The sequence below is a fragment of the Carassius auratus genome, chromosome 2 (assembly GCF_003368295.1).
Source record: "Carassius auratus strain Wakin chromosome 2, ASM336829v1, whole genome shotgun sequence".
NCBI lineage: Eukaryota > Metazoa > Chordata > Actinopteri > Cypriniformes > Cyprinidae > Carassius > Carassius auratus.
In genome coordinates this window covers 27,270,639-27,286,250 of record NC_039244.1, presented here as the reverse complement: position 1 = coordinate 27,286,250, position 15,612 = coordinate 27,270,639, and the positions used below count along the sequence as shown (strand labels likewise).

Below are 15,612 nucleotides of genomic sequence, written 5' to 3'. Positions count from 1 at the left end.
CTTTTGTGCTCCAGGGTTATACATAGTTTACAGTATAAGCAATGGTAGAAATATGGTAGAAATATATACTGTATTCTGAAAATATTCTACATTCACATCTACAATTTAGTGTCTTTAATTCCTTTAAAAATTATAGATTTTTCGATACTTGGCGATACAGAAATTCTTTATAATAGAATGATGCCAAAAATACATTATCTTATAATATTTCTACATGCTATGTTTTATAGCAATGCATTATAAATTATCTTTATTCTTCTGAAAATACTGGAGATGGCTTGAAGAACAGATAAACCATAGATTGTTGTGTGTTTATTGTCTTCATGTTCGATCAGCATTTGTATCTTCTTCCTTCCTTTTTTTTTCAGCGATAACTGGATGCCTTTATCAAAAATGATATTGAATATCAATATTTTTCAAGGTACTATTATAATGAAGTTAGAAATGTCAGTATTGAGTCAACACTAGAGGTAACCAATGCCAACACAGGTAGAACTTGTAAACTCAATACAGAAAGGTCTCAGATGCAGGAAGGACTCGATCTGGGGATCTTCTTGCTGTGAGGCAACATTGCTATCCACTGAGCCACTATGAGAAAAAAAGAGAATCTGAATTCATATAAATGAGCATATCCTTAAATGGATGCGTTATTAACGATGCACTGACAAACGGAGAGATGAATCCCACCCTCCTTCAGCTCTCTTTGTTATTTCTTTGGATTTGAAATGTATTTCTGCTTATTCGGCACTTGTCCATTACAGTCAATGAGGCAGCAAATTGAGATACAGCCTTAGTCCTAGACGAGATGTTTCTCTGTCATCCTGTGAGTCAGGCTGATATTGCTCTGAGTATATGTGGAGCGTCCTGACAGATTACTCTATTGATCTTCAGGTCTGCTGGACGCTTCACAAAGAGAGAAGCTGTTTTAAACACAGTTGAAAGCTTCACAAACAACAAACTCATCAAATATCAAGCAGTTTACACATGAGCAGACCTTTACAGTTGTCTGTCCTAAACACTTGTGTGTTTTAGAGAACTGTCAGTGGACCATTATTATTGTACTGTACATTCAAAACTCCTTTTTTCCATTAAAGTTCAATGCACTGTTTATAAAGCAAAACGAAATGATGTTGTGTTTTTGACATGCCACTCAAATATAGGCTTTGTGCCATAAAGATGCTCTGATAGTTGAAGTACTGTAGTTCAGCTGCATTCACCAGTGTCATATCAGCGTAATCAAGCCCTGGATGTATTGAATATTGATGCACGATTGTTTGATAAGGATTTTATGCTGCAAATGATCTTGGATCTTATTAGGGTCACCTGTGATTGATTGCTATCTCTATGGTTTATTTGCATTTTGATATACACACTAAAGCAGAAATGTATCACTGTTTGTCACACACAGCCTTAAGGATATTCTCATGCACCTGTTTTGTATTTAGATATTTACTGTAAAGATAACTATAAATGATTAATGGATTATTCATGGCCAAAAATGAAATTAAGATTGATGCTCAAATTGATCAAAATAATATAATATAAATATAAACAAAGTATTAGTGATGTAAACATGTTGATGGATTTTCTTTATGGCTTTAAACCTGTGTCAGGTCTTGAGATGTAGTTTCTTTTGCGATGCGGTCATATTGATCTGCGCAACATACAGAAATGTATTTTTAAAGTCCTTTTTTATGATGTTATGTTGAGGATGCTGCAGAGGACTGAGAGACAGAATCTCTCATTGCAATCAATTTAACTCCTCATTCATGGTTTTCATGCTAAAACGAGAGTGCATTTCAATTTTTTCGTCACAATTTTTACTGCTGTTTGGCGCTTGTGAGAGTGGTGCATATAAACCTGGTAATTTCTCAAAGATGAAAGTAATAAAAAAATATTGAAACTTGATTTAGCAAGATAAGATGGAGATGTAAAATTCATTTAACAACTTTGCATACAAACCAATTTACTTCAGCATGACTTCTGGGTAAATGTGGTAGTTTGAAGAGGTTGGGTAATGCAGACACTACTTTGGCAGTCAACATCCCTTGAGGTCAGGTTTAAGAGTTTATCATCGAGAAGCTGTGATTAAGGTATATCCATGATAGCAGCCTCTGTATTTTTTCTCATTAAATCAATTAAACCTGAACACCTTGTAGCACTGCGTGCATGAATAATGCAGGCCACAAGTTATTTGACCTCCAGCTCCTCTGTTTTGAGTAAGCACACTTCAGCTGAAAGGGGAATTAATTGATTCTTACACACTATTAAATTCCCTGTGCTTTCTAGAGATATTTGGGATACAGTCTAGACAAGAGTTGGAGAATGTATTTGAGTGTGTGTGTAAATGGGCTCATTGTGTGTGTGTGTGTGTGTGTGTGTGTAAAGTGGTCTAAACATGCTGTTAGTTATTGTATGATGTACAGATTTTAGCATTTAAGGAGCATCATGCAGGTATTCTGAAAACATGCAGAAATCTATAAATTACCTATATTCGGTTAAAGGAAAAAACATTGGACTTAAGCATAGAATTATTTTGTATAGTCAGTAACTTTAGAAAATAAATGCAAAAACATATTAGCTTTTCCTGGTATTGCTGTTTTTACAGTATTTTCATGTGTTCGAATGGCAGTGCTTTTTTAAAAGAAAACATTTTTTTTTTTGCAGATTATGTGCAATGTTAATTTTGCTGCAAATATATTTAATCAGTGTCATTCTAGGCTTTATAGGCTGTAAATGTACCGTGTTTTGCACCATGATAAATGTATTTTACATAATCTTGTTTCTGTTGCCCCTCTGTGGTCCTCATGCAGATGCAGTTTTGATAGTCCTGATAAAATAACAATGGGTTATTCCTATTATGCAATACAAAACCCCATCGTGTATGCATTAATATACTGAATAAAAGTGAACATATGGGGTGAATTTTAAATAATCTCACTACTTTGTTTTGAGCAGGTCCCTGCGCTCTCAGACTCAACGAGTTTTCTTGGAAATACTGTTTTCATCAGTGTCCAAAGCCTTTGTGACCTTGTCGAATTTAGCAATGGATTTAATTAATTGTTGAATTGCTGATGTTTTGTGGTATTAATTAGTTTGAATCAGTTAGATACAATGGGTGTTATGTGCAACAAACTTAATAGAAATATGAAGTCTCAGGACTGACACAGTTTGTGGTTTGTAGGCTACATTAAATGCCTTAACTAACATATTGCTTAAACTGAAAGGTTTTCCATATTTTAAACAATCTCTGATTTTAATTGTCTCTTTTTTCAGCTATATTAATCTGTTTAAATGCTAGGACTAAGTTACTAGAACGTTAATTGCGCTATTATTGTGTTACGTTAATTGTGCTAATTGTAGCCTATTATATCGAGCATATTTGGCAGGAAATTAGTCTCACATTAAGGGTTAAGTTGATGTGTAGCAGTTAAGGTGCTGAATGCGTGATGTAGCGATTATAAATATTACATTTCCGAACAATTACGCGATTTCCGATCGATTTATTAATTAATATCACGTCTTCATGGTTGTTAAATGTAGAGTTAATGTACTAACGCAGTCTGGGCTGTAGTATTTCCTTTCACCACAGTGTGGCACTCAAGCACTGTGCATATGACCTTTCCAGCATTGTTTAGAAGTAAAGGAGAAAGGTTATTGCTAAATATATTGAACATTTGTCAAAATCCGTCAATTGATGGGATGATTCAGACAGAGTCTAATGTTTCGGTCGGAGAAATTGCTCTTTATTTTAGTGAATGTGACATTTGAGAGATATTAGTGGTGTGTGTATACTTCAGAAAGAAAGTATCCTGTCAGTGGTCAGGTCACTTCTCATGCAGAACATGTCTCATCCACACACACACACACACACACACACACACACACACACAGCTCTGTGTAAAGCCCTCTCCTCATTCTCTGAAACGCACTGAGATGTTGTAAGCTCTGTTTGTTAAATCCGTGACAGAGTGCAGTTCACTACAGGCTGCTGTGTAGACGCTTTTCTGCAGGAGGGCTGTAGAGGAAACAACGTGCTCTGAATGCAGAGCAGACTTTCTGTAGTGCCACCCGAGCTCCAGTCAAAGCCATAAAACTGAGAAAATACTCCAACGGAGCGCATCACAGATTCACTTCAACTAGAGGCTTCGTCTTCCTGCCTTTATTCGGAGGACATCAGGCTCTGGGCTATTCAAGAAGAAGAGCGCGAGAGGGACATTAAAATAAAACACACCCGAGGAGAGCAGCTGAGGAGAGATTCCGCGCTTTGAGATGCTTTAGTGGTTTCACCGGACCCATGGCTTCGATTTACCAGAGATTCACAGGGAAGATTAACACCAACAATTCTTTCCCCCATCCACCTGAAGCCAGTCGTCTACTGGGTGGACAGGCTTCCGAGGAGGAGAATAAGGCTGGGAAGAGTCCTCATCACCCCTCATCCCGAGCTCCGGCTCAGCACCGCAAGAGAAACGCCTGCGAGGAGGAAGACGTAAGAGAGCGAGCGCTTTTCATTTCTTTACACGGCTGCTGTGTTTTAAATAGAAGTCGATGTTTTTTTTACGTTTGTGTTTTTATTATTTAATAGTGTGTGCATATGTTTTTTTCCTTTTAACGAACAATGAAGCAGAAGTAAAAGTTGTTGCATTTCGAAGGTTAAGGGATTATTCTTGCTGGTCGTGTAGCGCACTGAGCGGTTTGTATTTATTTATTTAACTAAAGCGTCTGTCACACGTTATTCTCACTGATTTGACCTTCTAAGAGAAGAATGACGTCACAGCCATCTGATGATGCGTCACAAATCGTCAACCTGTGCTATCAGGTGTTGCTAATATTAGTTTTATATATGTGTGTATATATATATATATATATATATATATATATAATTATTATTATTTTTATATATTTCATGTGTGTGTGTGTTTTAAGTTAAACTAATATTAGAAAACTCTGGGGCTGAAAATAAAACAGAATCAAACTGGAAATAAAATACATATACATATAGATATATAAAATTTGCAGTGCAAAGGATTATCTTAATTGTGCATATGCAGTAAACCAATGTTGTTTTCAAATATTATACATTTTTTGAAAAACTTATGTCTGACGAAAGACAGTTTGGCGTAACCAAAATACAGGAAGACAGTTTGTTGTAAAATGTCCAGAAAATCTACCATGTAACAAAGATGATCCCTGTAATCCTTTGTGACTTTTGTGTCAAAATCATTGTTTCTTTAATATGTTAGCTTTTTATGAGAAACCATGTTGTGTTCTGGGCAAATTGACTTATTTATATAAATTTTTTGGTAACACTATACAATAAGGTTCATTAGCTAACGTTAGTTAACTACTTTAGTTAACATAACTATTTTAGTTTGAACAAATTCACACACACTCACACACACACACACACATATTATATATGTATGTATGAAAAGACTCGCTTATCTACCCCATGGTGCTGTCACATCAGTGTATTTTAGTGGTAGATTTAGCATATCTTACAGACTAAAAGCATGATATCTTTGTGTCTGTAGGGAATAGCGTTCTTGGCTAATGGATGATGTGTTCACTTTTCGTCATTGAACCTGTCTAGACAAATCGTTCATGCTTTTACAGGGTCAAAACAGCAGAAGGTTACGACTCTAAAGGGTGCTTACTGTAAAATCATCTAGACCTCTGGTTATATTATAAAGAATTCATTTTATTCAGAACCACAGCATCTTTCTGGAATTGTTTTGCTGTGTTTAGCCGTGGACAGTCTGAAGTCCTTGTGCTGAATAATTAATGATGGGACAGTGACAATCAGCAGACGGGGATCTCAATCAGTCCTCCTTGATTTTGATCCCTGTTGTGTTTGGCAAGTAACAGATTTTGTGGATAAATCCATGAGAAAGTTTGGTCCACTGTAAAAAAAAAAAAATCTTCTAAAGTTATAAGTTATTTATAAAGTTTTTTTTTTCAGTGTATATTTACCAGTCAGCATACAGAATCCATACTACCCTTTTAATATTGTGACTCGGACATCCTTTATTATGAGCTAATACAGCTACACTTATAGAATAGACACTGAATTATATTGTCAGCCTGGATCGAAATGCATAGGAAAAATTGATAGAGCTTTGTTGTAGTCAGACAGAAGAGTGTATTATATATATTTACACCAATAATTGAAAAAACCTTTTGGAGTAAATTTTGATCTCTAACATCAGCTCTTTGCTGCTTTTATGATCCCGTTACATCATTACAAAGACAAGAGACAATGAGCACTCATGCACTTTACAACATAACAAGCCACCTTCACCAATACTAATAATTGTTTGTTGTAATGATACACATCTTTAACGTGATACCTCATCTTTTCTACATTTTTGGCTTTCTGTCCACACTGAAAACACACTTTTTTTTCAACCAAACTTTTTTTTTATTGTAGAAGTAGATGTCTGTGTTTATGCTGGTATGTGCCTGTTATGCCCTGTACACTTTTACTGCGCTGCTAAAAAATACCTTTGTACAATCTACTTTCCTGCAAAGATGACAGAAAATGTATTTGCAATTGCTGTCCAGTGGAAAAACATGAGGCAATAGTGTGTTAGACCATACATCAAATGCTAATCTTTTGTGATACACCAGTTAGTGCAACGCCAAGGATATTTTTGCTTATAAAATGATCTTGGCAGGCAAATAGCATGAAAACTTTATTATGTCTGGTCTCCCTGTATCATCTCATTGAGCTTTTATTACATTATACACATACACAGTCAGATGATTTTAGTGCTTTTTGATGTTTTGGTGTGGATGAGAAACTTTTGGGAAATGCTAACGTTGTTAGCAAGAATTTTGAAATAAAAAAGATTTATTTTAACAACAGTAGATATCACCATAGTACAAATCATAGGTGTCGGTTTATGTTTCTTTCTTTTTTTTTACAGTGTGAAGTGTATTTTTTTAATGCTAAGAAAATCTATGAGTCCATCTAAGACTGATTTCCCAGGAAGATGTAAACGCATCGACTCTGAAAAACTCGTTATTAAGAATGATTGTGTTCTCTTTCCTAATAGTGGTTAAATATGCAGCTAGCTAATTAGATGGTTAGACTCTCCATTAACTTCCTGATCTATACAGGCTGTCAAAGTATAAAATATCACTCCAGGTTTTTCATCGTGTAATCCTGCGCTCTCTTTGGCAGGGCTGTGAGGCAGTACAGTGACCTTAATTAATCAGCCATAGGTGGCTGACTCAGAATAGAGTGACATTCAAAAGGACAGGGGCCTGTGGATATGTTTCCTTTCATGAAGAGAAGCATATTGGCTTTCTCTGTATGCTCCAGCAATCGGGAGGCAGTCAAATAACCTGGCTTTGCCTTGTGTCACAGTTCACAATGTGTGACAGGCTGGATAAGATCAAGCAGGCTGCCTGAAGACACGGGGTTGAGAATTATAATCGTGACTTGCATGTTTTGCTTGCCGTCTCGTCACGTGAGCCTCAGGACACAGTGAGAGCTGCTGCTCTTTGTACGCTAACTAAGCCACACGATTAAGGACATTTGAGTAGGTCAGTCAACACCATCTTTTTAATTATCTCTCCACACACCAGTGAAAATGATAGCGCCTGTGTGGAAATGTCACACTCGATTGTAGGCTTACTGCTCTATTATGAGTATTGCAAACATAGCTTTATAGCACTAATGGCATGTAAATGAGTAACACACACGATTGCATGGCCGTTCATGATGCTTTAGCGTAAACACTTCGTCAAGCAGATCATTAAAAACATGCATGGTGAAAATCTTGCACAATAAAGATGAACTTATCCAAAAAAGCTTTTATGTATTCACTATCTGGCCAGATGTGCTTATCTCTGTGTTTAGATCCATTCCCAGAAATGAATCTACATCCTAATCTGGTGGTTAGGTCACATGTCTCAGGAGCATATTGAGGTCATCCAAACATTTTAACATTTGTCATTTCACATTTCATCTCTTATAGGAGATTTTGCAATTGTCAAATATGGTAGTATGAAGAAAAAAGGGTTATCATTAAAAGTGTCATAAAGTAAACTTTTAGCTCGACTGACTTTTATTACTACCCATACATTCTGACTTAGATCTTGCAATTTTTAGTGTATATCTCACATTTCTGACATATTTTTGAGAGATTATGTCTCACAATTCTCTCTTTTTCTCTCTCTCGTGGCGTGTTGGGGGAAAGTGAAGTATATGGTAAAAAATATTTTTAATGGACTATTGCAGTATTTATTATATATTGTTTAGTCATTTGCCCTTGTAATTATTAATCAAATAAATGGAGAAAATCAAGGCCCGTCCTACATATTTTCTCACTGGGAAGTGTTTATTCAAATTTCCAACACAACAAGGAATGACAATTGCAGTTGTATGCTGACTTTAAATTCATTATTTCTTTTTTATTTGTTGTGTTTTATAATTTATTAAAAACAGTAGTGCGAAGAATTAAACAATTGAATCTAAAATCTCGATGTAAAGACAATCATAAACTGAGCATGAGAGGTCAAAAGATGAAGAAGACAGTGACATTTTAGCATGAAAATTTAAAGTAAGTGACTGTGTTAGTTGCTCACGGTTAACACATTTGAGAGTTTTCTTATGTTTCCTACTTTGATAACGGCAGAGAAGATTGTTAATGTTGAAACACGTTTTGTATCCAAGCGGCTAAGTGTGAGAGACATATCACTGAGACAAATGCAGCTGTCTCCCACAGGGCTTGCTCATCTAAGTGCTTGAGTACATAAATGTTATTCTTAGCCCTCCACGTTCTCATTCACGAGGACTTGATTTAGACATGTGTCTCACTATATACGTAAAGTTAGAGACAATGGTAACAAAGCTGGTTTTCGTCATCAAAAATGATGGTTTCGCAGCTTCCTGCTTAACACCACACGTGGATCGCTGTGAATCCTTCAAGTGTATGTCACTTCCAAACATCGGCCAACGCAAACGCCTGGACTGATTTCATGAGATGAACAGTCTGACTTCTTGTCAGAGTTGAATTGAAGTTAAAAATAGACTGCAGCTGAACGCATTTGAAACTTTAAGCCTGAATAATAATCTCGTCATGTGTAGGAAATTGACTTTGAGTAAGTGTGGAGAGGAAGTTGATTGGAAAGACTTGTTTGAAATGCGACCGCGTGAAATGCATCATCCGAACAGATGGCGGGCAACAGTGATGCAGGCCTGTCATATTAAGCCCCAGCTGTCATGGTGAGCAGTACACTTCAGTTTTAATGTGCAAACACTCCCCACTGACAAAACACACGCAAACATCTAGTACTGTTACAGTTTGCACAGCCATAGCTTTCCAGATAACGGCATAATAATCTGCCTAGACATAGTAGTTCCTGCTTTGTTATTTTGCATTTCTCCTTATTTTATCTCTTTGATTGTTGCCAGATAACTTTAGCTGAACATTCATGACGTGCAGAACCTCTTGGCAGGTTTTTCTGGGCTCACAGACTCCATGTACACTGGCCTCTTGGTGACCCATGAGCTCTAAAAATACAGACAACAACATTGTCAATTTATTTTTTTTTTTTTTGGAAACTGCAGTGATATGTTCTTATTGGTATGTATTTTGCATCTCGCAAAAAAGTGCCCCAGGTGTGTTTTTGCCATGAGACCAGGTAGATATTAATATTTGTAGTTGAAACACTCTTCAAAAATGCTATATTTAATAATAGGGTTAATAGGGTTAGGAATTTATCACAAGGATTCTGCTTTTACCCAAAATATTTTAACTTGTTCCCAAAAGTTTACAGATTCTAGTTTGCCTAAAAGTGGAAAATCTGTCAATATTTATTCACCCTCTGTCTTTCTTCTTTTTTGAGAAATATGTGTTTTTTTTGTTGCCGTACAATGAAAGTGGTCACCAAAACTGTTACCCACAATCTTCAAAATATCTTTTGTATTCTGCAGAAGAAAGACATTTTGATCGATTACAATTGATTGATTAGGATTCTTTACATTTGTAAAGACATTAATTACAAATTGAAATTCCCAGAAGAAGCCAAAACTAGAAACAATCAACAGCAGAGGTGTTTTGGTCCTGAATGATTCAGTCTGTTTGATTGAATCAGTTGAGTGAATGATTCAACGAGTTGCTGAATTGAGAACTTCATACTACCACACTAAATTTCTCGACCAATCAAATTTAAGTATCACAATTAACCGCTGTATTGATAGAATACACACAATAGAATATTAAAGAAAATATAATAAAATATACTTTTTCAGCCGAAAGCACAATTGTGATGGTCTTATACATAATCTTCAAGTTTATTTTTTAAGCTACTGTATAAACTGACCTCAATCATCTTTTGAGAATGGATGAGCTTGTAGTTATATGTTACCTACAAGAACTGAGTGCAAGCGCATAATAGCATAATAGCTAAACTAATATACATTGCTTTCCAGCTCTGCTTACAGACATTTGCTGTTCACTCCACCACAATCAAATAAATGCAGTGGATCTGGCTGTATTTGAATGTCTGTTCTTTTCCCCATCTGCCTATCAAATCAGTCTGAAGTGACTCAAAGGTCAGCTGCTTTGTGCCGTAATGGCTTCTAGGCCTCTGCTACTAAAGCTGCTCCCTCTTCCCGCCGCTGGTCCTCCACCTCAACACTGCCATGGTTTCTAAAAATGAAAAGGGTGCGGCTGAAAATGCATGTCGCCTCCTTTTTTCAAAACCTTTGCACAGATTACCAACTGCACAAAGATGATGTTTAACCAGCTAAAGTGCCAACTATGGTAACACATCACTTCTGGATAGTTTGAGAATATTAAACTGCTTTTTGATCAATAATAAAATGGCATAAGAATTGTGATAATTTAGCACCACTGGTTGAGAAAATTGGTTAATTGTGGGCATAAGTCATTTGAGATGTTTTCACAGACGTGTGTGTGTGTGTGTGTGTGTGTGTGTGTGAAGGTAACAGGCGCTCTCTACATTCACACATCATGACTCTTTAGGTCTATAAGGGCTTGCTGTCACCAAGCATTGATCTGTTTTCCCTGCCAAGCTTCTCTCGAACCGCCCGCCGGCCCCAGAGCCTCTCAACAGGCCATCAGTCAGCTCTCTGTCCCGCCCATGGCTGCGTCCTCAGCCTGTCTAATTCCTGCCACGCCTCTGGGACGTGTTGGCAGGCCGTCAATAATGAAGAAAGTCTCTCCTCCTTCAGCCAGCCCATCGCAGAGCTGAGGAACATGAGCTCTGGAATACATTTACATCTGAAAGCATTTAGCCTGAGATAATAAGTGCTAAATTCTCTGTAAAACATGCCTGTCCATCACATGTGACTGCACGATAATGAGGGCACTTTATCACAGAACTGAAAAGATGCAGAAAGCTTGAACAGTCTTCTCGTTTACAGAGAGAGAGATGGACATCGTCACATTTACATGAATGAGTAAAACCTCAAAATTTTTTCTTTTGTTTTCTGTGGAATTTACAGTCACCTGTGCAAATTTCTAAGGCCTCTAAATGATCAAACACGATCAAAACTGTGCTGAAAAACCTGTTTTACACAACACACATCTTCATTAAAGCCTTTTAGTTTATTTGTAAAAAAAAAAAAAAAGTCCATTCATGTCTTTTTTTCTGTGAAATCTTTACAGATTTTTATAAATTAAACATTAGAATAACTTTTATATTGTTGGTACTGTAATATTTCAAGATGAACACTTGCTGGACTGAAGCAACTTAGGTGTTCTTTATTATTAAATAAAAAATATTTAAATTTGAGTATAAAATATGATACATTAGACTTTTAAAGTACATTTATTTGTAAATATCTCAATCATTATTATATGTCTGTTTTACTTCTATAAACATTTTCATTTATTTACATTATAAGCTATTTCATTCAGGGTTATATTTCGTTAAAACTAAAACGAATTATAATTCTATAAAACTAACACTGAAACAATGAAGACTAACAAAAATGATAAAAATTCATGAAAAAATTACTAATACTAAAATTAAAAATATAAAGTATAAACATTGAATCTAATTCAACATATTAATAAAAGCTATGATATTATCTCAATAATAACACTGATTTCATCTATAAATCTAATAATCTATTAATAAATATCATAAATTTCACCAAATTGATTTTTTTTGTTCGCCTCTGAGTATGAGCTCCATATTCTCACTATATCATACTATATGAGCCATAAAAGTCCACTGTGTTGTGTGTGTGTGTGTGTGTGTGTGTGTGTATATATATATATAGTGGCCTTCATCTCTTCTGCATTGTTGGGTCTGGCATATCGCATCTTCCTCTTCACAACACCCAATAGATTTTCTATGGGGTTAAGGTCAGGCGAGTTTGCTGGCCAATTAAGAACAGGGATGGCATGGTCCTTAAACCAGGTGCTGGTAGCTTTGGCGCTGTGTGCAGGTGCATAGTCCTGTTGGAAAATGAAATCTGCATCTCCATAAAGTCGGTCAGCAGCAGGAAGCTAAGAAGTGCTCTGAAACTTCCTGGTATACGGCGGTGTTGACCTTTGACCTCAGAAAACACAGTGGACCAACACCAGCAGATGACATGGCACCGCAAACCATCACTGACTGTGGAAACTTTACACTGGACCTCAAGCAACATGGATTGTGTGCCTCTCATCTCTTCCTCCAGACTCTGGGACCCTGATTTCCAAAGGAAATGCAAAATTTACTTTCATCAGAGAACATAACTTTGAACCACTCAGCAGCAGTCCAGTCCTTTTTGTCTTTAGACGCTTCTGACGCTGTCTGTTGTTCAAGAGAGGCTTGACACAAGGAATGCGAAGCTGAAACCCATGTCTTGCATACGTCTGTGTGTAGTGGTTCTTGAAGCACTGACTCCAGCTGCAGTCCACTCTTTGTGAATCTCCCCCACATTTTTGAACAGGTTTTGTTTCACAATACTCTCCAGGGTGCGGTTATCCCTATTTGTACACTTTTTTTCTACCACATCTTTTCCTTCGCTTCGCCTCTCTATTAATGTGCTTCTTTTGCAATGACCTTTTGTGTCAATGATCGTCTTTTGGACAACTGTCGAGTCAGCAGTCTTCCCCATGATTGTGTAGTTTACAGAACTAGACTGAGAGACAATTTAAAGGCCTTTGCTGTTTGAGTTAATTAGCTGATTAGAGTGTGGCGCCAGGTGTCTTCAATATTGAACCTTTTCACAATATTCTAATTTTCTGAGATACTGAATTTGGGATTTTCCTTAGTTGTCAGTTATAATCATCAAAATTAAAAGAAGTCTGTCATAAACATTTGAAATGTATCAGTCTGTGTGTAATGAATGAATATAATATACAAGGTTCACTTTTTGAATGGAATTAGTGAAATAAATCAACTTTTTGAAGATATTTTAATTATATGACCAGCACCTATATATACAGTATGTCTTTTTTTCTATGTCTTTACATAGTTTAGAAAGCAATTAGGGTCAGTTTTGATTTCATGCTGACTGTAAAGGAATTATTAAAACTATTTTATGTGTCTTGCCTTCCAGTTTTCTCTGACATTTCTAGCTCATATTAAAATGTCACGTTGCTTCGGGAGTCTTTCCTAAGAGGTTCATATTGATGCTGGAAAGTGATAAATCTTCCTTCTTCATTATCTGCTCGCTTCTCTCCATCAGGCCTCAGTATATTAGCAGAACTTTCTCCTGTGCACTTCTTCATCCTCTCTGTGCTAAGAATAGCACTTGTGTTTACTTTGTTCCACTTTCCTCTCTGCTTTCACTGTTAGCTCTTTTCTCTGAATTTTACTGGGCCAGCAGTGATGTACAACCCTGTGCTGCATGACTTTGTCCTGATGCAAGCTGAACTTTTTTAGCTCTCAGAACAACTTCATCAATTTCTATTTTATGTAGCTGTTTTCAGAGAAAATGAACCGTCTGTTTTCTTAGCCGTGCTGTATGAAGAGGGCTCAGTGATGTGTTTTTTGTGGAATATGTAGAGAATAAGTGTATGTATGTGTGCTGTAAACAGCGTTTTGTTTCTGCAGCTTTACATCTAAATAATAGCAAGGCTACAGTCTGAAAGAGTTGCGTGTGCGATACAAAACTGAATGATGAGGATAAATCCAGCAGATAAATGAAAAGATGCATGACCTTCATTGAATACACTTTCAGTCAAGTCCAAAGTCTTATGCTGAAATGCTTCATTTAATTAAGTATGTCCTTCCATAGCAAGCAAATAAACAAAAAAAATCATAATTTAGTCATTCATTTAATTAAAAATGTTTGTCATTGTTTGAAGTACGACCTAATAGAGGGAAAAAACCAGCCAACAAATATCCAGCACTGTTCTCCAGTGTTTATTCACATTCAAATTGCTCACCTTTTTGGCAAAGGCAGTTTGAACTCTGGACTCTATTTTGCACCACTGGAACAAAATATTCATATTATCAGGAAAACATGACTTTCTGTTAATTTTACATTGTAGATAATTTTTATCTTAGAAGAAAGTAATTTATTATTAATCTCATGATCTCCAGTAATGTTTAGAAATCAGAATAATGCTAATAATGTTGAATTCAGTGAATTTATATTACTTAATAATTTATAATAATTCACTTTTATAGCATTTTTTACTAATTAACTTTTTCTAAACTTTCTTACAGACCCCAGCGCCCCTTTGTGTCCCAATGATGATGATGATGATGACAGTGATCGTTTATTTTATTTTATTTTATTTCTATATCATTTTACACAACTCTTTCTAAACTTTTCTAAATGTGGCCTCTTGATGATGAATATGATAATAATAATAAAAATGTTATAGCACTTTACAAAAGTATAATCATAATAATAACAATAATAATTATAATTATAATTATATATATATATATATATATATATTATAATAAAATATTATTATATTATTATTCTAAAATAATGCATATAGAGTAGGTTCTGCCAGCTTCTGAATTCGGTATGTGTCCTGCGTAGCTTCGTTTCAACATTATGATCTCCTTTACTCTGGCCACTGATTAAGTCCGTTTTTAATACACTTGATGGAGTGTGTTCTAGTCTATTCTGCTTTGTAAGGGTGTAATTAGGGCTTGTCTGGTTCCAAGTGGAAACCTGAGTGCGGCTCATTATCACTGGTTGACCTATAGTGTGTGTGTTGATTTCTGCAGGGAAACAGCAGCCTGATCCTGATCCATTCATCCTCTCGCTGCTGGAGCACCTGCTGGCCACCAGGGGCGCCACAGACCCAGAAATCAGCTTCACGCGCTGTTCATTTTCCTGTAGTTTGGCAGTCTGCATTCATCTCTGAACATTACAGTGGAAAGTACAGAAAATACCATATATGGCATTTCACTTTTATAATAGCATATGCATATGACATATATCGAAGTTATTAACCATCTCCATAACTAAATGCACAGAAAAATGTGTATTAAAAACAACATAAAACCTATTTACTTCATAATGCACGGCCCTCTTATTGTGTAAATCCCTTCACAGTGCAGAAAATTCCTGAAATGCATCACATTACAGAAGCAAAATGGGATGCAAACGGTTTCATGTCAAAAATGGCACAATGAAGTGTTTAGACAAATAAAGCTGCTAGCATCCTT

General features: G+C 36.0%; 1 protein-coding gene across 1 annotated transcript in view; it reads left to right on the top strand.

Annotated features, from left to right (window-relative positions):
• The first annotated feature begins 3,853 nt into the window (after positions 1 to 3,853).
• The window catches only part of LOC113038818 (dipeptidyl aminopeptidase-like protein 6), a 98,064-nt gene continuing 86,305 nt past the window's right edge, over positions 3,854 to 15,612 (top strand). Inside the window, exon 1 of the mRNA XM_026196510.1 lies at positions 3,854 to 4,489. Coding sequence (XP_026052295.1) covers positions 4,298 to 4,489 — 192 coding nt within the window. The 5' untranslated portion in view covers positions 3,854 to 4,297. The remainder of the gene's footprint in view (positions 4,490 to 15,612) is intronic.